The sequence below is a fragment of the Peromyscus maniculatus genome, chromosome 4, assembly GCF_049852395.1.
Source record: "Peromyscus maniculatus bairdii isolate BWxNUB_F1_BW_parent chromosome 4, HU_Pman_BW_mat_3.1, whole genome shotgun sequence".
NCBI lineage: Eukaryota > Metazoa > Chordata > Mammalia > Rodentia > Cricetidae > Peromyscus > Peromyscus maniculatus.
Window position 1 is genome coordinate 70,863,836 of NC_134855.1, and position 22,610 is coordinate 70,886,445.

The following is a 22,610-nucleotide window of genomic DNA, read 5'->3' on the forward strand; positions in this document are numbered from 1 at the left end:
GTTCTCTGCACACTGCAGCCCGGGGTGTTCTCTGCACACTGCAGCCCGGGGTGTTCTCTGCACACTGCAGTCTGGGGTGTTCTCTGCACACTGCAGCCCGGGGTGTTCTCTGCACACTGCAGCCTGGGGTGTTCTCTGCACACTGCAGCCCGGGGTGTTCTCTGCACACTGCAGTCTGGGGTGTTCTCTGCACACTGCAGCCCGGGGTGTTCTCTGCACACTGCAGCCTGGGGTGTTCTCTGCACACTGCAGCCCGGGGTGTTCTCTGCACACTGCAGTCTGGGGTGTTCTCTGCACACTGCAGCCCGGGGTGTTCTCTGCACACTGCAGCCCGGGGTGTTCTCTGCACACTGCAGCCCGGGGTGTTCTCTGCACACCGCAGCCCGGGGTGTTCCCTGCACACCGCAGCCGGGGTGTTCCCTGCACACCGCAGCCGGGGTGTTCCCTGCACACCGCAGCCGGGGTGTTCTCTGCACACTGCATTACTCCTCCCCGGTTCCTCCTGCTGTTCCTATTGCTTGTTCTCAGAAAGTCGCTGGAATGCGTTAGGAGAAACACCTCAGAGTGGACTTCACAGTAAGGTCCTTCTCAGCTGAGCCACTAACCGACACCTACAGGCTTCGTCTGCCTCTTGTGACACAGCCCAAGCTGCGCTGTGTCTATCCCACAGCCCGAGGGGACATGACTTTGAAGAAAACCCCCACAGAGGGGACTGGGTCAAAATGAGCTATCACAGTGGACCCTGTGCCAATCTGCGTCCTCACAAGAAAGAATCTGGACAGATGGTGCATGGCTCAGGGGACAGTGTGTGAAGAGGTCGCGAGGGGGCGGCCTTCAGTGAGCAAGGAGAGGCCTCAGAGAATCTAACCCAGCCTGGACTTGGGCTCCAGGCTGTGAGGAACACCTTTCTGGTGTTGAAGCCACCCAGCCTGTGCTACTCTGCTGTGGCAGCCCTAGCCTACTAACTCAGACGTGAACAGATAGATAGCATACTGACAGACGCCTCCCCCTCTGAGACCACTGACTGCTTGAGAACAAAGACCTTAGCCTGTACAACCCTGAACTGTGTACAGTGGCTTCCCTAAGCTGGGCATTTAGAAATTATTTCTGATGATTACCACCATTCAAAAGGTGCTAAACAAAGAACCATAGCATTCCATAACTAAAACTTTACACTTTTAAATCACAGGCTTCAATTCTTCCAATACTTTATCCACTTACTTGGCTTCTCAGGCCAGCTTGCTTTTCTGCAGGAGAGAATGACAGCTACCTCATCAGAAGCGGCCAATGCAGTAGCTGACAAAAACTACCATTCTACCCTTCCCTAATGGGGAAGTGCTAGCTCGGGACCATACCCCAAACACTTCTCATGACCACAGGGGTCAAAAGTAGACACAATGTAGCCTTTGCTCTAACACAGACCCTGCCACACTGTCCTGTCTTCTCTGCCAAAGACAATGAAATTATCAACAGTATGCTGTTTAGGTTCTAGAAAAAGCAAAGAGTCTCTACTGAGATCCCTCCATTCAGGGACCTAGGCTAACCACATCCTGAGCAGAAAGATGGATTTTCTACTGAATATTTTTAGAATGACAAGTTTAGTTCCTTGCCAAGAATGCTAAGCTGAAATCATCTAATGTCCAAGTGTCCCCAGAGCTGCCTCTAAATAACGGAAGTTTTGATTCCCGTGCCTCAGCCAGGAGCCGTGCAGAGGTGGGAAGACAACCCCTGCTCTTTCTGTCCTCTTGCAAGATCGAATTCTTCCTGAGAGTGAGGAGGGCTGTTGGGCCATCTTATGACTCAGGCTTGTGGAAATATGAAGGCTGATCGGGACAAGGCATGTGAGCCCTGGCCCTTGCACCTTCGGTGACACCGCTGGACACTGAGGACAGATTAGCATTCGCATGCTTCTGCACTCTTCACAACAGAACTCTCTCAAAATAAATGCCTTAGGGAAAGCTGGGAGAAAATGGAGTCAGAGAGGCTTTGTGATCACTCTTAGGAAATACCCCAGGGTAATGACCTCCTGTCCTGTGGGGAACAAGAAGGCAGAGAGGAGGAAAGGGGGAAGCCTGAGTCATGTTTCTTGACATGTGACAGACAGGTCCTGAAATAGAAAGCCATAGGTTTCCAGTCTCAGGGGTATCACCTTCAAATATGTCAACGGTCTTAGGGTGGATCAGTTTTCCCAACTGCTGAAACCCTGCTGTGAGGCGAGGTCCTAAGCAAAACACAAGCCCTGACTGGGAGCCTTTGAGGAGGCAGGAGCCATGAGGAGTTCAAAGGCAAGGCCGGCCAGTGGCCTGCACCTTCAAGGACCACAGGGGTCAAAGGTTACTAAAGCAGGAGCCACTGACCAATAAAATTATGTTTGGCCAGCTCTCTCAACAAAGAGACTAGAGACTGCATTCTTGCCTGCTCGGGTTTTTGGAGTCATCCCGCCTCCAAATCCCACTGTTCTCAGGCCAGATAGGGAGCTTCTTCAGGGCCCAGCAGCTGAGCAGGCCTCTCTCCCGCCTGGCTTCATGAAAGAGCTGAAAGGTGCACTGGAAACCTTTAATCAAGGTCTGTCATCAAAAATAAACAAATAAGAGTACAACTTGGGTCAACCAGCTATAAAGGAATCCGCCTGGGGTGAGAGTTCCCATGTTTGCTATGCTAAAACCAGGAGAAAGAAAGCATGCGTTTGTTTGACCAGAGAAGGTAAATAGAAAACAAGCCTTCTTCCAAGCAGGCCCACTTGAAAGGCCTGCCCCTGTTAATTAAAACACCACGTACACACACCATGCAAGGGACTCTGAGGGCACAACTAAAAGCTTGCTCACCCCCAAGCTACCACACTGGCACGGGGCCCTCTCCCGTTTCCCTTAGGGGGCAGCGGCAGACGGTGGCAGGGAGATACTCTTAGGCAGGTTCTTTCTATTGGTACGGACATGAATTCAGCAGTCAGGCTGCCCCCACTGCCCTTTGTAACACACATTCAAAAAAAAAAGTGTTATGTTGGTGGCTCTCTTTTTACCCCTGTCCTCTGTCGCCGAGTGAGTGAGAGTGACTATGGCCCACTACACAAGGCCTCAAGAGACAGGCCCGTGGTACATTATAGAGGGACCTCTCAAGAGATCCATGTGCCCACACCATGGCCCAGAGAGCTCTTCACAGTGGGAGTTCTGAGCCCTCCTGGACCTAACACTTAAAAATCACTTTAGCAGCTGAGTGGTTAAAAAAAAAAAAAAAAAAAGTTCTTTTCTTTATTTAAGATTCCAAAGCTTATACCTGCGGCCACATCATATCACATGTCAGTTTGCCTGGAGCTTGCTAGAGAAGCAGATCTGGGGCAATATCAATGTCTGACTGGTTCGTCTCAGCTGAAGAGAGAAGAGCGTGCCTCAGGCCTGGTGTCTACATGCTGCACCACGGTCTTCCATGTCTCCCAAGCTCTAGGGTTTCTTGTTCCCTTCTAGAATGCCACACAGCCACACTCAACCCTTGCCTGGGGCTCAAAGCCACAAGCAAAGCTCAAGGATCTTTCTAAAACACAAGTGATACCTGTGCAAGTATCTCAAGGCCTGATCCAAGTAGGCTAAAATTTAAATTCACCTCATTATACACGTGGACTTCAAACACTTTCAAGAAAATATGATTCCTTCTAGGAGAAAGCACTGGGATGTGAAGGATGACCAGCAAACCACGTTGTCACCTCTGACACCTTCACTGACACAGACAGTAAACACAGCTGGTTAACAGTGCTGGGGAACCGAACCTGTGGACTCCTGCACTGGGCACACTCCCACTAAGCAGCATGCCAACCTGTAAGCACATATTTAAATGTAACGAGTTAGCCCTTCAGTGCCCACAAGAAAGAACCCTACATTGCCAGACACGCTTTACAACGCTGCTCGGCCAGCACTCCTGGACTCATGCAGTACTGGCAGACTTTAAGTGACAACAGAAACATAGACGTGAGCGATCATTGCCTTATGCGCCAAAGACCCACAACCCATCGTCATAAGATGAATCACACTATTATAAAATCACAAATGACGTTGGCCCCAACTAAGTGTGCAATGTCAAGTTCTCTAGGTTCCTGCAATGCTCAGAGAGACAATTCACATTCATCCACAAGACTCCATCTTAGCATTTGTAACTACAGACAGGAATTTAGTTCAATTGTTGTCAAAGACAGGAGCACACTAAGCTTCACTGTGCCATGTTGTGTAAATAAACAAAACAGCTTATTTTATGAGCCAGTTTAGCTTTTACTGAAGACTTGAAAACATACCAAACATCACGTTAACCATCAACGAACTAGCCTCTTGCAAGCCTAGATCTTTCTCTAAGTGTCTGCATGATGAATTCACAAAACCTACAATGACATGTCCTATAAGGAGTTCTCAGAAATTTAACGAATAATCTCACCCTGTGGGACACCAGCCCAAAGACTAAGACAATTCTTATACGGGCTGCAAATTAATATTTAATATCTTTATTAAAGAGGCCATTTCCTGAAGCCAGGCCCCAGGTTATGGATTCATTATGGGAGATTATTAACTTGTGGTTAGCTTTACATACAGTTTTCCTGCTGATGCCCAAGGAGGAAACAGCGGCCACTTGGTCCTCCCTGAACTCCTGGAAGCAAGGACTCAAATACGCATTTACAGCTTCATGTTTATGTTACTCAGTGTGGTCAAAGTTACAGTGCGGAAGGGGGCGGGGCTGGAGAGATGACACTGTGACTAACAGCACTTGGGACACTTGCAGAGGACCTGAGCTTGTTCCTAGGACCCCCATGGCAGGTCACAACCATCCATAACTTCATTTATAGGGGATTTAATACCATCCCTGACCTCCACAGGCACAAGGCGTTCATGTGGTACACAGACAGGCATGCAGGCAAATTATCTATACACATAAAATAAATGACTGAAAAAATTGAAAGTTTGGTATCTTAAATCACAGGCTATCGATCTGTCAGTTGGAAACAGTGAGAAAGTAGTTGTACCATTTTGGACTCAGCCATTCTGGCTTAGTGGCCCTTCAGTCTTGTCCATAGCTGCTCTCCCTTTAGAAGCTGCATGAAAAATAACAGGAGCAGTGTTTTCATTTTGGCTCAACCCTACATCACAGCTGCATATGTCAGTCTGACTACCACACCACAAATACTCCTTGTTTTTTGTCTCAACCTCAAACTAAATGACTGTTTTAAACTGAACATGCTTGCAAACCTACTAGAAAAAGGAAAAATAATGTGTTTAGAACAGAAAGGGATACAGAGCGGTTAAAAATACATGTCCGCTGGACTTTGCTTATCACCACTCTCTCCTAAAGCTCTGTCAGAAGAGCAAAGGGGCAGAGAACGCCCCACCCTCCAGATGGCAAGGCTGGGGCGCTGAGGGAGGAGGGGGAAGGATGCTAGGCTCAAAATGCCTGCAAAAGCATTCTGGGCAGGAGATGCCAAAGATTTTGAAGCTCCCATCAAGCCACTGGCCTCAATCCAGGTAATGGCTTTTCCTTCCCTTCGGTTGCTGGCCGCAAGAGTTTTCCAGCAGAGAAAGGAAGGGAACGTGGAAAGGGTGAAGACGGAGCAGCTTCCAGTCTGTTCTCCGTGCAGGGGAGGGCAGACGCTCAGGCACTGACGGGCCCGGGGTCTCCACAGAGAACTCTGGGAGGGTGGCTAAGGATGGGTCCAAAGGTGGGGTGGGGGGAGGCAGACTCAGCAAAGCCCCTTTACCTTCAATAACAGCAATGCTGTGGACACGCGGACGGCAGCCTGCAACTGGCCAGACATGGCCTTTAGGAAAGAAAGAGCTGCCCATCTGGCTGCCCCAGCCCCTGGGCTTGCCTACCTCCTGGCAGGATGGCAAGCTGCCCAGGGAACAGCATTTGTCAGCATGGGGTCAAAGATGGAAGCCCCTTTTTATGCCAGCCTCATCCTGGCTAGCTCCCCACCAACGGCCAATAGTAAGGTCCGACCCGCAGAAGTTAAAGGCCTGCCTAGCCTCATTCCACCACCGATCACCACTGCACTATCCAGTCTCTTCTGCCTGGCATTTTTCTTCAGTTTTAATATCAAAAATTTCACACGCCTGCTTGAGCTCCCGGACTCAGCAGAAAGGCCATATAGCTGTCAGCAAGCTGATAAGAATTTTCAAATGACTCCATCGGGCCTCTTTACAGAGAAGAGCCAAAGCAGCCCATAAAGCGAGAGGGCAAGGGCCACCGAGACCAGCCGCTCGCACAGCTTCACCGTGGCACTCAAATGAGCCCCAGATTTATGGGAGTGTTTTAGCCCCTGGCCTGAATCGTCTGGGGGCTGAGACTCGTCTCTGCTCTCCAGTGGGATTTCAAATATGAGATAGACTGGCCTGGCAAGAAACGGGTGGGAGACAGGAGGCTGAGGGAACAGAGAGAAAAGGGGAGAGGCAGAAAGTAGAGAAAAATCCTGCCCTAAATCACATTCTCTCCAGCAGGATATGACAACTACTGTTTCTAAAGGCATGTGACCATCCTCTCAAGTCCCCATAAAAAGTCCCCTGCATGAAGCTCACACCCACACCAACGTAGGTCTTCACAGCTGTCCACTATCTAGATGCTAATTTGCATTTTAATTTTCCTCTGTTTACTTTGTTTTTAATATTTTAGCACCCTCCCCTCAAAAATGATAAAAATCATGACTTGGCAGAGAAGAACTTAGAAGATGAAGGAAAACTCAGTAAAAACTGATTTCACTGGAAAGGAGGAAAAGTCCTAATACTGGATTAAAACAAAAAGGCCGGCTAGGGAATCAGTGATGTTTATCTCCCTGTGGGCCTTGTTGATCCTGAGAGAAGAACAGAGGTGAACTTCCCTCCATGCCAAGACGTAGAGAGTACACCCGAGCCCACAGGACTCGGTTCTGTTTCAAGTTTCCAAGGCCAGAAGCAAATGCATAATACATCCGTGCCGCTAACCGACTGTGGTTCCTGAAGCCCAGGCTCTTACCAGGAGGCACTTTCACAAATTCAAATGCAGACCCCAGGGAGTTCCTGAATGACCACCAGCATGGAGCTGGGAGCAAAACCCACATGCTTTAAATGCATGATCTCATTTGGTGGGTGAGACCTCTAGGCAGTCTTACCCAGCCCAGGTTCAGACTGGAAAACTGAAGCCTGGAAAGTTAGGTACGGGCCCACAGCCATAGAACCCATCAACAGATCCGGAGTTTAGGATCTGAATTCAGGTTTCTCCCACTCACAAGTCCTGCGCTTTCCACTACCACATAAAAACTTTTTGATTAGGACTCATGGTTAAAACACACACGTATGCTTTCTATGGCAAGTTAAGACAGATTTTTTTTTTTAAACTTTTCTGTGCCAAGGATTGAACACAGGGCCTTGTGCATGCTAGGCAAGTGGTCTACCACTGAGCTATAGCCCCAGCCCAACTTAAGAAGCCAATGTTTTAGGAAATAATTACCTTCGCTATATAACACTCTGATAGTTTCCTATTCTCTCTCTCTCTCTCTCTCTCTCTCTCTCTCTCTCTCTCTCTCTCTCTCTCTCTCTAAATTAGATGCCAGCTGTGACCCACTGAATTGACCTTAGCTCGCTCCAGGCTAGAAAACACTGCCATATATCACATAAAAACAAAAAGCAAAATACCAGACCAGGCGCCACGAGACCTGGGTACCAGCACCCTGGCTCTCGGATGTGTCCTCAAGGTTATCAGGTCCCCAGGCCTCACTGGTCATTGGTGAAATCTGAAGACTGCCTAGATAATTTCTAAGATTTGATTTTTTACAAAATTTCAATTATTTAGCCTTCCCCTTTTCTTACATACATGCCATTCCTCTCCAAGTGTTATTCACACTTCCTTCTAATTCACTATGAAGCTCTTTGCTGCTGGCACTGAGAACCCTGCCAGCCTGGGATGCTTCATCTGGCTGCCCCTTATCTACCAGATCTCTAGCGGAGAACAACAACCTTACAGCTCAGCCCCCCTTCTCCAGCACGGTGCCCAGGGTGAAGCTCACCTCTGAGAGACATTCCTGAAGCCCTCAGGACAACTGGGTACATAACACCCCTGGCTTGTGACTCCTCTGTTACCATTGATACTTGGGCCAGCAACTTGAGGTCCCCGTGAAAGAAGAGGCTGCACTCCTACACAATGCCAAGACAAAGCTAGGAACAAGTCTGTGCTTAGAATGCATTCATCTGGAGGCTGGGGTGCTGCTTAGGTCAGGAAAGCGGCTGCGGTACAAACGTGAGGACCTGAGTCTGGATCCCCAGCACCCATGGAAAGGTAGTGCAGAATGCCGTGGATCGGGTGGGAGTGGGAGCAAAGTCAAGAGGATCTTGGGACTTGCTGGCCCGCCATTGAAGCCAGTTGGTGAGCTCTGAGCTCAGTGAGAGACCCCATTTCAGGAAATTAAGTGGGATAATGATGTAAGAAGATACCAGGTGTTAACTTCTGGCCTCCATGCGCATGTGCAGACATGTGCACACACAAACACAGAACACACACTACACACATACCCACATAAGTTCATCTGATAGTTCAGTGAATCTCTACAGAAAATCCAAAGCAACAAATGGACACTGGCATCACAGGAAGGCAGCCAAGCTGTGACACTCCCTGGCTATGCTTGCACAGGGACAAGACATACCAAGGGTGCAGAGAACACAGCTTTATGGTCTCTCCATCTGGACTTGGAGGATTTAAATCTCAGAAGCTATACCAAACAACTGCAAATCAGTCCAAACCTTAAAGACAGGAAAATTTATTTACAGGCCCCAGTGCACTATAAATCTGAGACAGCCCTATTAAAAGGCTTTTCTTGGCTTCCGATCAGATACTTGGTAAAAGTCTTTTTCCAACAAGGTTCCTAATACCAAAGTTTCAAAAAAAAAAGTTTAACATACACACAGAGAAATGTTCTTCCCTAAGATGCCGATTAAACCCGTCCTTATTTACCCTGCTTTAAACAACTGCACAGACTGGTCCTCCTCACAGTGTGGGGTTATATACACGGGGAAACTCAAACACAGAGTACACAGTACTACTGAAAAAACATGCATTGAAAACCTCCCCCAAGCGCTAACGCTCAGAGAGGCTCCCCCATTGGCCACAGGGCCTCCAGGTACCAGAACGCACTTCTCCCTTCAAGGGAAGAATTCCAGCCCAGAAAGCGTCCCTTCTGAGGGGAAGTAGCAGCATTTTCTTCTCTGGTGGTGCTGGGTTCTGAAATCAGGGCCGTGTGCACGTGGGGCAAGTGCTCTACTACCAAGCTGCACTGCCAGCCCCATGCTTTTTAAGAGCAAGCTGGAAAGCCAGGCCAAGGAAGACAGCCTGTCAGGACTCAGGGGAAATAGTTCTGTGTGTGTGTGTGTGTGTGTGTGTGTGTGTGTGTGTGTGTGTGTGTGTGTGCAGTTCCAAGAGTATAATAAACTTTTTTATCACATGTGTACACATGAGAGTGTATATGTATGTATGAGTGTGTGTAATTCCAAGAGTATAAACTACTAATTTATTTATTACATGTGTACTTGTGTAAGAGTCTGTGTGGTTCCAGAATATAATCTACTAATTTATTACATGTGCACATGTGAGAGTATGTATTTCCAAGAGAATAATCTATTAATTTATTATATGTGCATGTGTGTCAGTGTACGTAATTACAAGAGTATAATCTACCAATTTCTTTGTTATTTGTTTATGTGCGTGTGCTGAATATGTGTGAAGTTCCAAGATTACACTTTACTTGCTTATTTATTGCATGTGTGTCGTTACGTGTGTGAGACACAACTAGTGTACAGAGGTCAGAGGACAACTAGTAGGAACTGGTGCCCTCGTTTCACCATGGGTTCTGGGACTAAACCTGGTTGGTCATCAGGCCTGCACAGCGGCTCCTTTCCCTCGGCACCATCTCAGGCCCCAGCTTATGTAGATGAGAAATTCTCCACTTCCCAGTTGGGGGCCGGGGTAAGAATTCCATGAATTACAGCACTGGCCCTGGGAATTCCAAATGGCACCCTCCTTCCTAATGTATTTCCAGGGGAGTGTCCAGCTCGAACTGTCTCAAGCACTCACTTTGGGGAGAAAGCTAGGCAAGGTGACAGGAAGTCAGCTTGAAAGGCTGGGAGTGCGGCCTGACTTCACCCACTGCCCAGGCCACAGTGGCGCTGGGGTCTGAGCACATTTGTGGCAGAACAGTGTATGCCCAGCATGCCTTGGGCTTGGGGTCCGGATGGCTCTTCTAACAGCCTATCTCCCTCCTGTGGAAGGAATCTGCTCTGTAAACTGGGGTATGCTGGGGTGGGGGGGAGGGGGAATGGACAGAAACTACCTACCATATAACTAGGGACGGAACAGTGGGGCCAGCAGCATGAGGAATCCTCAGCTAACACACAGGGTCTGGGCAGCGGAGGTGTCTAGACAGAGGAGGGAATCACAGAACACTTGGAAAAATGTAAGTTAGGGAGCTGGAGAGGTGGCTCAGCAGTGAATTCCCTGCACCCCATGGTGGCTCACAACTGTCTATAGCCCCAGTTCTAGGGGATCTGACACCCTCCTCTAGTCTCCATGGAGACCAGGCACTCAGGTGGTACACAAACATACATGCAAGCAAAACACTCTCACGCATAAAAAAAAAAAATTAGGAAATCTAAACAAAAAGAAGAAGAGGAAGAAAGAACTTAAATATTTTAAACAAAAAAACTTCGTAAGACACAGATGATTCAGTATTTTAAAAAATTATATATGCTCAACAGATTAAACTTTACCTTAAGAATTTGAGGGGCTCGTTAATAACAGCTTGAGGGGAACAGTATATAAATTGATATTAACAGAGAATGCAGACCACGAAAAACAAAGCAAAGGCACCATATCCCGAAGAACTGTGCCATCTCCACAGACCTCCTAGAGGAAGCCTGCAGAACTGTCTGGGTTCATGTCCACTACGCTGAGAGTTCCAGCCCATCTCAGAGACTCTTTTGGGTCCTTGTCCTCCCCTTCAAGTTGTGGTATCTAAACAACTCCAGCTATGGGAACCCAATACTGGAATCCAATTCCTGGAGACTCTATAAATGAGGTAAAACAAGAGCACCCTCAAGGGGGCTCTCTACAAGTGAAGCGTGGGCACAGCACAGCTCTCCTGGCCCGTGGCCTCTCCTGCCCGGTCTGGAGCCTTGCTCTAGTGTAGTGTAGAAGGGCACTGCACCCCTGGGCTTGTTGGCTAAGCAGTGGTCTGCCCACATCTCCAAGGCTTCTCTGTAGCACAGCTCTGCGGCATATTTACTAGGCAACCATGAAGACACACTGAGGCACAAGACCACAGAAACTCACAGCTGACCTTCCCTGAGTGCTGCTGACTAGAGAGAAGACAAGATGCTAAAGCCTCTGCCACCTCCGTGGCCCCCAATCAACTGAGTACAAAAGCAGAGTTCAAAGGCAGAGCAGGCTCCTGACTTCCACCTCCTAGTGTGGCTGGGGTTAGAGGTCACTGCTGCGGGAGCCACCGACCAATAAAACAGTGTTTGGGAACTCTGCTCAACAGATAAACTGGGGGTCCACTTACACCTTTCCCCCTTCACCCAACGGTTTCTAACTAGCCAGGGCAGCATCTCCCCAGCCTTCTGAGACCTGTGCCTGTGTGCTTTCTCTTGTGATTCAAGGGAGCCTGGGGGTATGAGCGCGCCATTTGACTGCGGAGAAACACTGAGCTGCAAATTTCCTCCTGCCTTTTAAAAAAAACAAAGCTCATCTTTAAGACCTACTTGGAAGGCCATCTCCCAGCCAACTGCCCTGGCAGCAGCTCCCTGAGTGCCACCCTTTCCATCTCAGCTTAGAGTACTCTGGAACTCCAACACCATCTTCAAAGGCAGCTTGGGGTGACCGCTGCATCTCAAGAGGACTTTTGCCCTAGGCAGAGCCACAGAGCCTTATTGTGGCCCATAATCTCTCCCTGAGAAAACAATTAGGGCTTCAATAGGTCAATTAACTAGTTAGTTAGCACACAGGACAATAAAAGTACAACTGAGAACCAGCTTCTCTGCTACAGCTGCCCCTGCTAACTGGAGGGGTTGCTTTGAACCGCCCTCCTAAAGCTGTGCGAGTCACACGAGACTTACCAAGGCTGTGTGTGTGTGTGGTGTGTGTGTGTGTGTGTGTGTGTGTGTGTGTGTGTGTGTGTGCGCGCGCGCGCGCGCGCACTGCTCACAAGGGCCTTTTCAGGACTATCTGCAAAGACACTTTTCTTTGTTATGCTCATCTCCATGACTACTGGCTTCCTCACAGCTTTGGCCAGCTCAAGGCTCCAGCCCTGTCCTCAGGGATGGCTGCCTCCATGCCTCTCTCCGTTAGGACTACTGAACTCCCAGTTACCTTAGGATGGTCATGAGTGTGTACCAAACACTCAGATCATGGCCTTTCTTCTTAAAATTTCTGTTAGGCTAGTTTTAATTACCCCCCCCCTCTCTCTCTGTGTGTGTGTGTGTGTGTGTGTGTGTGTGTGTGTGTGTGTGTGTGTGTGTGTTAGGTGCTGTCTCATGCTGCTAGAGCAAATGCCTAACTTGTCCCTTGAACAACATGGTCTCTAGAGAGCAAGAGTCAGGACCTCATCCCTTGAGAAGCAACCAGCTCCTGGCATATGGGATTTTCCCCAGATTTAAATCCTTGGCAGGAAAATTAGTCACTTAAAAGCAGATGGAGACCCCTGCTGGCGACAACTGTTCCTGCAGCTCGTTAAGCTCTAGCTCTGAATGCCTCAGGATGACCAGGCCCGTGTCAGTTTATGCTGTCAGTTATGCCTTACCTGGAGGTATGAGGGGCCCAGTGACTGCAGAGACATATGCCTAGATTGCAAAAAGACCCAAAGCTGAGCTCCCCAGGGAGGATTTGCTGACATAAAGAAGCAGTTTTAACACTCCAACCAAGGTCAAGTTCAATCCACAGACATAAACAGAAGGCAAAGGACAGTGTGTGCAGTTTCAGAGCAAGAGCACACACGCTGACACACACACATTGGTGAGTCCCCCAAAGACCCGTATGTAAAGGCTTGGTCCTCAGATGGCGGACTGGGAAGCACTATGACCTTTAAGAGGTGAGGCCAAGAGAGGGATTCTCAGATCAGTGGGGCATGTCCTCAAAAGAGGCTGTGGAGATCAACAGCCCCCTCTTGCTCTCTCATGACCACTTACCCTCACATTAACAAGGACAGCCCTCATCATAGGCCAGACCAGTTAGCTGATGGACATCAGATGTGAGCCTCTGAACGTTGTCTAAGCTCATTGCCTCCAAGACTGCTTTAGAGTGGCAGGATACTGACTAATACGCTCCAAACGAAGAGATGACAACTTATCAATGGAACTACTGGTTCTCAACTGAAGCTGATAGCTCCCACCCCAGGAGAACATTTGGCAATGTCAAGAGACGCTGGTCGCTGTCACAGCTTGTAGGAGGGAGGGTGCTATTGGCTTCTGGCCAGAGTGAAAGTTTGTCAGCCTTTATAGCAAACTGGGAATTATTTCAAGCACGTTTAGTTGGGACCGGTCCAGTTCAGAAATGTGGGGTTGGGAGACAAAAGAGGCCACTTGGGGAACACAAAATCCACAGCAAAGGCAGGCAGGCTGATGGGCAGCCGGGGAGGAGTGAGAAGGGGAGGCTGGTGGGATGGAAAGTGTCCACCAGCAGAGGAGGTCAGGGGCCCTCATGACCCGATGACGTATTTAGGGAGAGATGACCTCTTAAATATCAGTGCTGGTTGGGAAGGGAACGTTTTCGCCAGAGACAAGACTTCCACAGGGTTGTTAAATGGCCGCCTGGAACATGAGAGGTGATTCAGTGAAGCCCTGCATTCCACAGATGATAAAATGAAAGCCTAGACAGCTTAGGATGGTAACACAATTAGCCTGGCCAGGGCCAGGGCCCAGTCCCAGTCTTCAAACTCAATAACCAACAAGCAGCTGCTTCACATGCCCTTCATTCACTCCAGCTGTCCAGCGACTCCTAGCCGGCCACTGACAACTAAGTCAGGCTTGTCTCAGGCAGGCAGCTCCCACCCCGATCCTGTCCAGCAACTACGCCATTCTATGGGCTGTCTGGGAGTGCTCTGTTCCAAAATGCAAGTGATCTTTCTCCACATGGGGCTGACAGGGCAGAGAGGAGACCAGACAGAATGTGTTCATCTTCACCCCAGGCCCAGTTTCTCCCTAACATTCCTACAGCAGAATCTTGTGTGAGGTGGAATCTTATTTAGTGTAGGATTCTATAATTAATCTAGTAAACAAAGATACCAACAGTTATGGTGTTGAGGCAAATGCCTGCAGTCGCAGCACACTGGAGGCAGAGGACGGTGGATCTCTGTGAGTCCCTGGCCAGTCTGGTCTACAATCTTGTCTAAAAAATAAAAATAGGGGCTGGAGAGATGGCTCAGAGATTAAGAGCATTGGTTGCTCTTTATCTGAGTTCAATTCCCAGCAACCACATGGTGGCTCACAACCATCTGTAATGAGATCTGGTGCCCCCTTCTGGCGTGCAGGCATACATGCAGGCAGAACATTGTATACGTAATAAATAATTTTAAAAAATAAATAAATAAATAAAATAAAATAAAAATAATTTTTAAAAGTAACACAAAGAACACAAATGCCCAGACTCTTCAAGAGGCAGTGTTCCCCAACGCTACAGGTTTATGGTAAAAACATGGCAAGCTCTGAACTGATTCTCGGATTCACTAGCTCAGATGAGGTCAGTGGTGAACAGTAACAGGAAGCCCAGAACTCCCAGCCATGAGAAGCCAGCGGGGACGCTGTCAGCATCAGCAAGCTGCAAGCTGCTCTCTACCAGGCTGGCCCAGAGCTCTGCAGAAGGGCTTTCTGAGGCCCACAGAAGGCAGAGCCCAGCCTAAGGGTACACAGTGGGCATTCCACCCAGGTGAGTCACTGTGTGAGAGCATCTGACTGTCACTAAAGCTTGAAGACCTGTCTGTGTTCAAGGCTTGGTCCTTGAGTGGCAGCATGGGGAGGTGGCAGAGCTTTTAGAAGCGGGGGTGTGTGTGCTCAGGTCATAGCGATGCACCCTTGAAGGACACCATGGGGCTCTGGCCCTTTCTCTCCTCTCTTCACACAGTCTTCGAAGTGAACTGCTCTCCTCAGCTCTGTGCTCCACCATGACCTGCTGCTCTCCTTCTACCCAGCAGCAAGTCCGCCCAGTCACAGCCTGGAATCTGCTGAACTGTGAGCCCAAAGCAATCCTTCCCTCTTTGTCATGTAATTACCTCCAGTATTTGTCATAGTGATAAAAAATTACCAGTACAAATATCCAAGTACAAAAGGTAGGACCAGGCACAGCTATTTTCTCTCTCCTAAATCCCTCCTGGGGCGACAAGTGATGGGAAGTTGTACGTGATGCCACCAGCCCACGGTAAAGGGACTGGGAACACATCCATAGTACCTGGATGCTGTAAAGCAGAGGGAGTCAGGGCACCTGGTGCTGCAGGACCAGAAGGGCCTAAGCGGAGTAAAGGTGGGAACAGCTGGGCAGGCACTTAGGAAGCAGGCAGCTCTGGGTCTCCTCTCGCCACAGCTCGGTGCCGACCTGCCCTCAGCCTGTTCTCTGGCCACCTGGGGAGGAGCCAGGTTAAAAACATGGGTTCTATGCTGAGACCCTCCAAGTCTCTTCTCACTCATCTCCCTTGCCCACTCCTGTGTGTATGCATGTGCGTGTGCATGTGCGTGTGTGTGTGTGCACATATATACATGTGTGTGTGTATATACACGTGCATGCGTGCGCACCGCAACAGATGTCTATAACGTCAGGACTTTCCTTGATTCCTCCTGTGGTAGTCTGAATGTAACTGGTCCCTATAAGCTCATAGGGAGTGACATTATTGGGAAGTGTGACTTTGTTGGAGTAGGTGTGGCCTTGTTGGAGGAAGTGTGTCACTGTGGGCTCTGAGGTCTCCTATGCCCAAGCTACGCCCAGTGTGGACACAGGCTCTCTGCTGCCTGAAGACCAGGATGTAGGACACTCAGCTCCTTCTCTAGCACCATGTCTGCCTGCAGGCCACCATGTCCCACCATGATGATAATGGACTGACCCTCTGAACTGTAAGCAACCCATTAAATGTTTTCCTTTATAAGAGTTGCTGTGGTCATGGTGTCTCTTTATAGCAACGGAAACGCTTTATTTTTTGGAGACAAGGTCCCTCACTTACCCTCAATCCTGTCACTAGAATGGGCTTCAGAGATCCGCCTGTGTCCACCTCACCAGCACTAGAGTTATGGGTCTGTGTCACCAAGCCTGGCTTTTTACATGAGTCCTAAGGATAAAAACTCAGATCCTCATGCTTTTATGGCAAGCATTTTACTGACTGGGCATCTCTCTAGGCCATGTGGATAATTCCGACAAAGATTAAAACACTAAAAATCCATAAAGAGAAACAGAAGAGATGATCACTGCACCAATTTCAGGGCCATCTTTTAGATTTCCTTAACTTGCTTGACAACGAAGCCCCGTTAGGCTTCTTTAGGAGGGAGAGCAATGAGACCGAATGGGAACCCAGTGAAGTCTTCTGGGCAGTCAGAACTCAGACAGGGGTCAAAGGGTAACGAAGTCTGCCTGCAGAGGAGGCGGCAAACGGCAAATGGAGGACACTGTCACAAAGGCTGTCTTCTTAGGACACCCCAAATAAACACGCTGCCTGCCTGCTCCCCTTGCTGTCTTGGTCACTGCTGCCTGCCATCACTTGGCACCCTAAAATCCTAGCAAGGGTCCCCCAGCATGGCCTGAACCCCTTGTCATTAATCTAAACCTAACTTAAGTCACCTCGCTACCCCTCCCTTCCTGACAATAGCTGATATAATGAGTACACGGCCCCACTGTGCACTTGGCTCAAGGTCCTCTGTGTCCAAGCCACTGCTCCAGTACTCCCACCCCCACCCCCGACAGGTGTCTCAGCTCTGGCCTCTTACCTGTCTCTGCATCTCTTCGATCTGCCTCTGTGGGATGTTCTGCAGAATGCTGTACATGTCTGACATCTTTTCCTCTGGGACCACCACAGAAGCCCTGGAGACAACAGCACTATTTACATACGCACAGCCCATTGCAGAAAGCAACACTGTCCGCTGTCCTGCTCCCTTCTCAAGAGCAGAAACAAAACCCCCCAAACTCCTTCAGCCCTCCATCGTTCCCTATCTGTTCTGTCATCCCTGGCATCGCTGTCACCTACCACAGCAAGTTCTGTCTCACCACAGGGCCTTTGCATGTGAAATGCTGTCTCCCTGTTCACCCGTCCTCACCCTTCTCTACGCTCCCAGAATTAACAATTCCTTCCCCCCTTTAGCCTCTACACAAAGCCGTCCATTGATTCAGCATTTACTTATGACAGACCTACTATGTGCTGGGCATTGACAGTTCAACAGAGAACACCAGAGGAAAGAGGGGTGAACAGGCACGAGAAGGTCTGTGGGAAGAGAGCCCCAGGCACGGGGCTCAGGAGTGAAAGGCCAAGGAAGCGTCATGTTGGGCATGGTCCAGGAACAGCTAGGAGGCCCCTGTGGCTGCTGCAGAGTAAACAGGATGGAGAAGAAGGAGAGCCAAGCAGAAAGGGGGAGGGCGGGATGCAGTGAGGCTCACAGGACCTTGGAGGCCATGGAGAGCTTGGTGCTGAGATGGGAAACCACTAGGGGGTGGAGGCAAAGAGGCCTGAGAAGCCCAGTAAGCTCCAGCAGGCCCGTGCTGTCTACGGGGTCAGCGAGTGACAGGAAGCAGGCACAGGCATGGGAAGGAGGGCTGGGACTCCTGCAGAGGCTGCAGAACTACATCAGAGTGGAGCTGGAGCGAGGAGAGGGCCAGCCGGTGCCTACACTCCCCACCCCCACGGGATTCACTCACAGACTGGGGATGAGGAGTGAGAAAGGGAGACTGGCATTGCCTTCCAGAAGGACGGTGTGCAGAGAGTGTAACTGTATGTGCACAGAGATGCTCATTAAAATCTAGCTCCCGCTCCCGCCCACCACTGCACCCAGGGCACTCAGCGGGCTCTCTCCCACACAGCCAGGACTTCAGGGACATCTACTAAAGAAGCAAATGATTTTTGCAGTAGAGACAGGACTGAGGACCAAGAGGTGAATTAATGTGCTATAATTTCAAAGCTAGCCAGTTGGAGTTACAGAGCCCTGACTCCAAATGTAGAGTAGACCATCACTCTCCCATCACTAAGTAGAGAGCTTCCTTGGAGAAAGAAAGGCCTGACCTCACTCATATTGGAGAACCTGTTGCTGACGGTGACAGTGAGGGTCTGATCGGTATGTCCCCCATAGGCTCAGATATTTAAACACTCCGTTTCCAGTTGGTTGTGCTGTTTGGGGAGGTTATGGGGGAGTGAAGCCTCGCTAGAGGAAGTGAACACAATCGAACAGAATCTGCATTTGTCCCTGATCCCTGGCTATTCTTCCCCACTAGATCTAACCTCCTCAGAAGCAGAAATTATCCCTATTATCAGATTAGAAAATACCATCTTATTAACAGGAGACTTTCTAATAAATGTAAAATGGATGAGGGAGTTAGCCAAATTGGTGCTATTTAAATTGTTCAAACACCTATGCTATTGGAGTTGGATAAACTGTCCTAAGAGTTGGGAGAAGAGAAAGAATTAAATTTTTGTGGCAAAGACGTGAATTAAAGGGTATACAGCAAGGAAATTCCATTTTAACAGTCTGCCACCTGTCTTGTGGAAATAACACACGTGACCAGAGGGCAATTCCTGTGAGCACAAGCAAGCAGGATCTGCATTTATCCCTCTGTTTTGGAGTTTCCAAGCTTTTGTGGAGGTAGAGGCTCCCCACTGGCAGCCAGTACAGGGTGCAATTCCACAGCAGTGGCTCTGGACTGAGTTCCGAATCTGGTTACCTGGGAGCTTTAATTCAGAACCCCTGGGATAAAGAAAGAAACTCTCCAGCTGTGTCTAGACTGCACCAGCCCAGGGGTGGCGACCGCTTTGTGGAAAGAGCTATGGAGTAAGTATTTTAGGCTTTGTAAGCCACCCAGTCTCTGCAATTACTCATCACTTCACAAGTAACACGCAAATGAGGGGTATAGCTGTGATTCAATAAGACTTTATTTACAAAAACAGCCAGCGGGTGGGTTCGGCCCACTGGACTCCGGGACCTGCTCTATACCACTGTGCTAAGTCTGATGGAAGACACAGCAAACGGGCTAAAGCAACAGCGGCTGGGATCCCTTACCCTAGGCCCAGTCCCAAGGGGCCTTTAATTTGGGAATATCTGCATGAACATAACTCAGGACTCCAGTCTAAATATGAAGATTCATTTATGTTCTGTGCATTTGTTACACACACAACCTGAATGTAATTTACAGTATACCGGCACCCTTTGCCCCTCTTACCAAACTTAGGTGGCTATCAAAGTTCATACTTTAATATGTATGTGTGTGTGTGTGTGTGTGTGTGTGTGTGTGTGTGTGTGTGTGTGTGTGTTTTACTTGAATCTATTTGAAATGCACAGATGACTTGGGGAAAGACCGTGAAGCAATGGCTACTTCCTGGAGGACTATAGGGCTGCCACCCAGCACGTGAGCTTGGTGTTGGCGTCTGAATCCTCTTGGCCAATACTTTGAAGAACTGTGCCAAGCAGTGTGTACCGCACTCACACGGCCTTGGCCACCCTCAAGGTCATGTTTGTTTCTTAAATAACGGGGCTTCGTTATGCTATTCTCATGCACGTGTGTCAGGTATATTGACCTTATCTTCCACCCCCACGTTCTTCTGCACCTCCCTACCTCAGCATTTTCACCGTGAGCTATTACATAATGTCAAGTGTGGGACTGTCTGTAGCTGGAGCTACCACTGTCCACTGGCATTCTTGACCATGCTCCAAAGCTCCACACTTCGCAATGCTTCTGACTTACAAGTTAGGCACACTCAGCCTGCAGTTCTCAAAGCTGGGTATGCATCACAGTGGTCCAAGAGGCTTCCCTTTCCAACACTGGCCACGCCACCAGCTACAGTTCACTAGACAGTACACCCACCTCTTCCAGTCCAGAACTTCGGAGAAAGGCAGCACGTAGGAGTCTGCAATGACAACCGGGACGCAGCCAGCCTGCAACACATCACTCAGCACTGCCTGCCCCAGCCGAGCTCCTCGAAGGACCACGCAAAAAGTAGCCTCCTGCAGCAAGACAAGAGAAGGCCGAGGATTACAAAGAAGTCCCTTGATCACTTACTTGGATCCCTGCACACTATGGCATTCCCCCAAGGCTTAAAGCTAAGCAGCACCGAGGCATCTAGAAACTGCTAGAGGGCCTCACACCTGTGAAACAGGAAATGCCCAGCGGGCTGCTGGGTTTCCCACCTTCGTTCTTCAGTGCAACCCACAAGTCACCAGGGCTGGCGTTCTGCACATGTTGACAGCCAGCTTCGCAGGCTTCCTCACCTGACCGCGTGAGGTCCTGCAGACTGGTGTCCATCAGTGCGATGAACTGTGTACACATACATGGCATGTTGTCTCAGCACTGCCTAATCCCCGGCCTCCGCCCAGCCTGCAACGGGACAGGCCCTCTAGAGGAGCCTCATAAGGAAGGTCTGAACTTTCTGATCTTCAGTCCCTAAGGCTCTAGCATTGTCTGCCTATAGAAGCTGGTCACTAAAGGCACAAAGAGCCTTTAGGAGGCATTGAAATGATAGGTCCAGAGACAAGAAGTCCAGTGAAAATGAACTCTCAAAAAAATCTCTTCCCCGTTCTCTCTCTCACACCTCTCAATGTGGGGGACGCTGGGAAAACGGAAGCTGCCCAGAGGAAGGGCAGGTGCCGTGGGCACCGCACCCCAGTGAGATCCCAATTCTCTTACTCCTAGTTTCCCAGCCTTCTGTCTCTTCAGGAGGAAACAAAAGGATTGAAAAAGGAAACATGACCTCATCTTTAAAGTCAGGGGAAAAAGCCAGGCAAAGTGGTTCGTATCTGTAATCTCAATATTTGGGAAGGTGAGGCAGGAGGAGAGTGAGTTTAAAGTCAACCCGGGCTACACAGTGAAACCCTGTTCTTAAAAAAATCCTGTTCCTCCCTTGTCTCCCTACACAAAATAAATGTAATTTTAAACAAGAAAATTGTATCTTAAAACTGATTCCTGAATCACATGAATGTACTATCGGGGTTAGTGAGATGGCTCAGCCCGTGAAGACGCTGCTCCCAGGCCTGACGACCTGAGTTTGATCCCAGGGACCCACAGGGGAGACGGAGCAAACCAACTCCAACAAAGTTGTCCTCTGACCTCCACACACTGTACTGTGGTATGTGCAAGTGTGCAACACACACGTACATACATGTGCAATCTAAACAATCTAATAAAAATTTTGTTTAAAAATAAATAACATTATAGAAAGAGGAAGGTCAAGGAAAAACATTTATGTCAATCTCCTAAACGCCTCTGCATTCGACACAGGAGAGAAGCTGCTGAGGAGGTGGGATGCGCATGGCGCCTGGGCTGCAGCCACAGCCAGATGTGGACACACGCAGATAGTTCTTCCTGTCCAGACAAAGGTTACTATAAACACTGCTGCATCTCCACCATTGTTAGCCAGAAACTCCAGAGGAAGACAGCACTTCTCGAGAGAGTATTTTAACAATCTCAGGATGCGCTGGTTCTCTGGAGATTTCAAAAAAATTAATAAATATGTAAACGCATAAAAATGACCTCACCTCCTTGATAATTCCTCTTGAACTAACCTGTCTCAATTTTAAATGTTTAAGTGAACAAGGCTCTGAGTCTCCCTTCTTAGCACCCCATAACCTGGAATGTCAAATAATCTGCCTATAAACAGTCCCCAAAGGGCCACTTTGCCTTGTGGTTATGGAGGAACACACCCATGATGGAAGTGAAGGGTATGGTGTGGGTGACAAAATACCCCCAAGCCAGAGCAATAAGAACAGGCCTGAGTGCTCAGGAACAGCCAACTGGGGCCCTATGGGCTGTCATGGCAAAGAGAAGCAACCGGCCACCTTACTGGTCACTTCTCTGGACCAGCCCAGGAAGACAGGTAAAAGCAAGATACATCTGTGTGTTTTGCCTGTACAGCTTCTTAGAAATCTGGAGGGTTTTTGTATCTGAAGTATAATGAGTATCTGAAAAGATTATTAACCTTTATGGATCAAGCCACTCCACATAACATAAACACACCATCCACTCAAGCTCCCAGTGGCCTACACCTCCAGGAAGGAGCTGCATCTTCTCTTGGGTACTACCTCAGTTACTTACAGAAAACAGCTCCTGGTACTGGGGTCAGTTTCACTCCCCGGCAGCAACCCGCCCCGAGCTGAGCAGGGTCTGGAGTGGCACTCACCTGCAGCACCTGCGGGTAATCGAAGGCCTGGTGCTGGTAGCAGCGCTTGCGGACGGAAAGGACGCCCTCCGAGAGATTGGTGCATTTGTCCAGGACCAACACTGACTCTCTGTGCTTGGCCTGGAGGGCTTCCAGTTCCTCTCTGTACTCAGGGTGGACGGCCATCTGAGAGGACAGCAGGAAGTACCGCCGCGGACTATGGGGGGAGGGAGGGAGAAAAGGTCGCCTGGGGTCAGTCACCGGTCAGTCAGGTCACACACAAAGCTTAACACTGAACTTC

The 22,610-nt window shown here is 49.2% G+C and overlaps 1 protein-coding gene across 2 annotated transcripts in view; it reads right to left on the bottom strand.

Annotated features, from left to right (window-relative positions):
- Ext2 (exostosin glycosyltransferase 2) overlaps nucleotides 1–22,610 on the bottom strand; it is a 149,683-nt gene that overhangs the window by 100,049 nt on the left and 27,024 nt on the right. For both annotated transcript variants that reach the window (XM_076570120.1, XM_006995920.4), the window contains 3 exons: nucleotides 22,331–22,526; nucleotides 20,023–20,162; nucleotides 16,947–17,040 (listed from right to left, as the gene is read on the bottom strand). In XM_076570120.1, coding sequence (XP_076426235.1) covers nucleotides 16,947–17,040; nucleotides 20,023–20,162; nucleotides 22,331–22,526 — 430 coding nt within the window. The remainder of the gene's footprint in view (nucleotides 1–16,946; nucleotides 17,041–20,022; nucleotides 20,163–22,330; nucleotides 22,527–22,610) is intronic.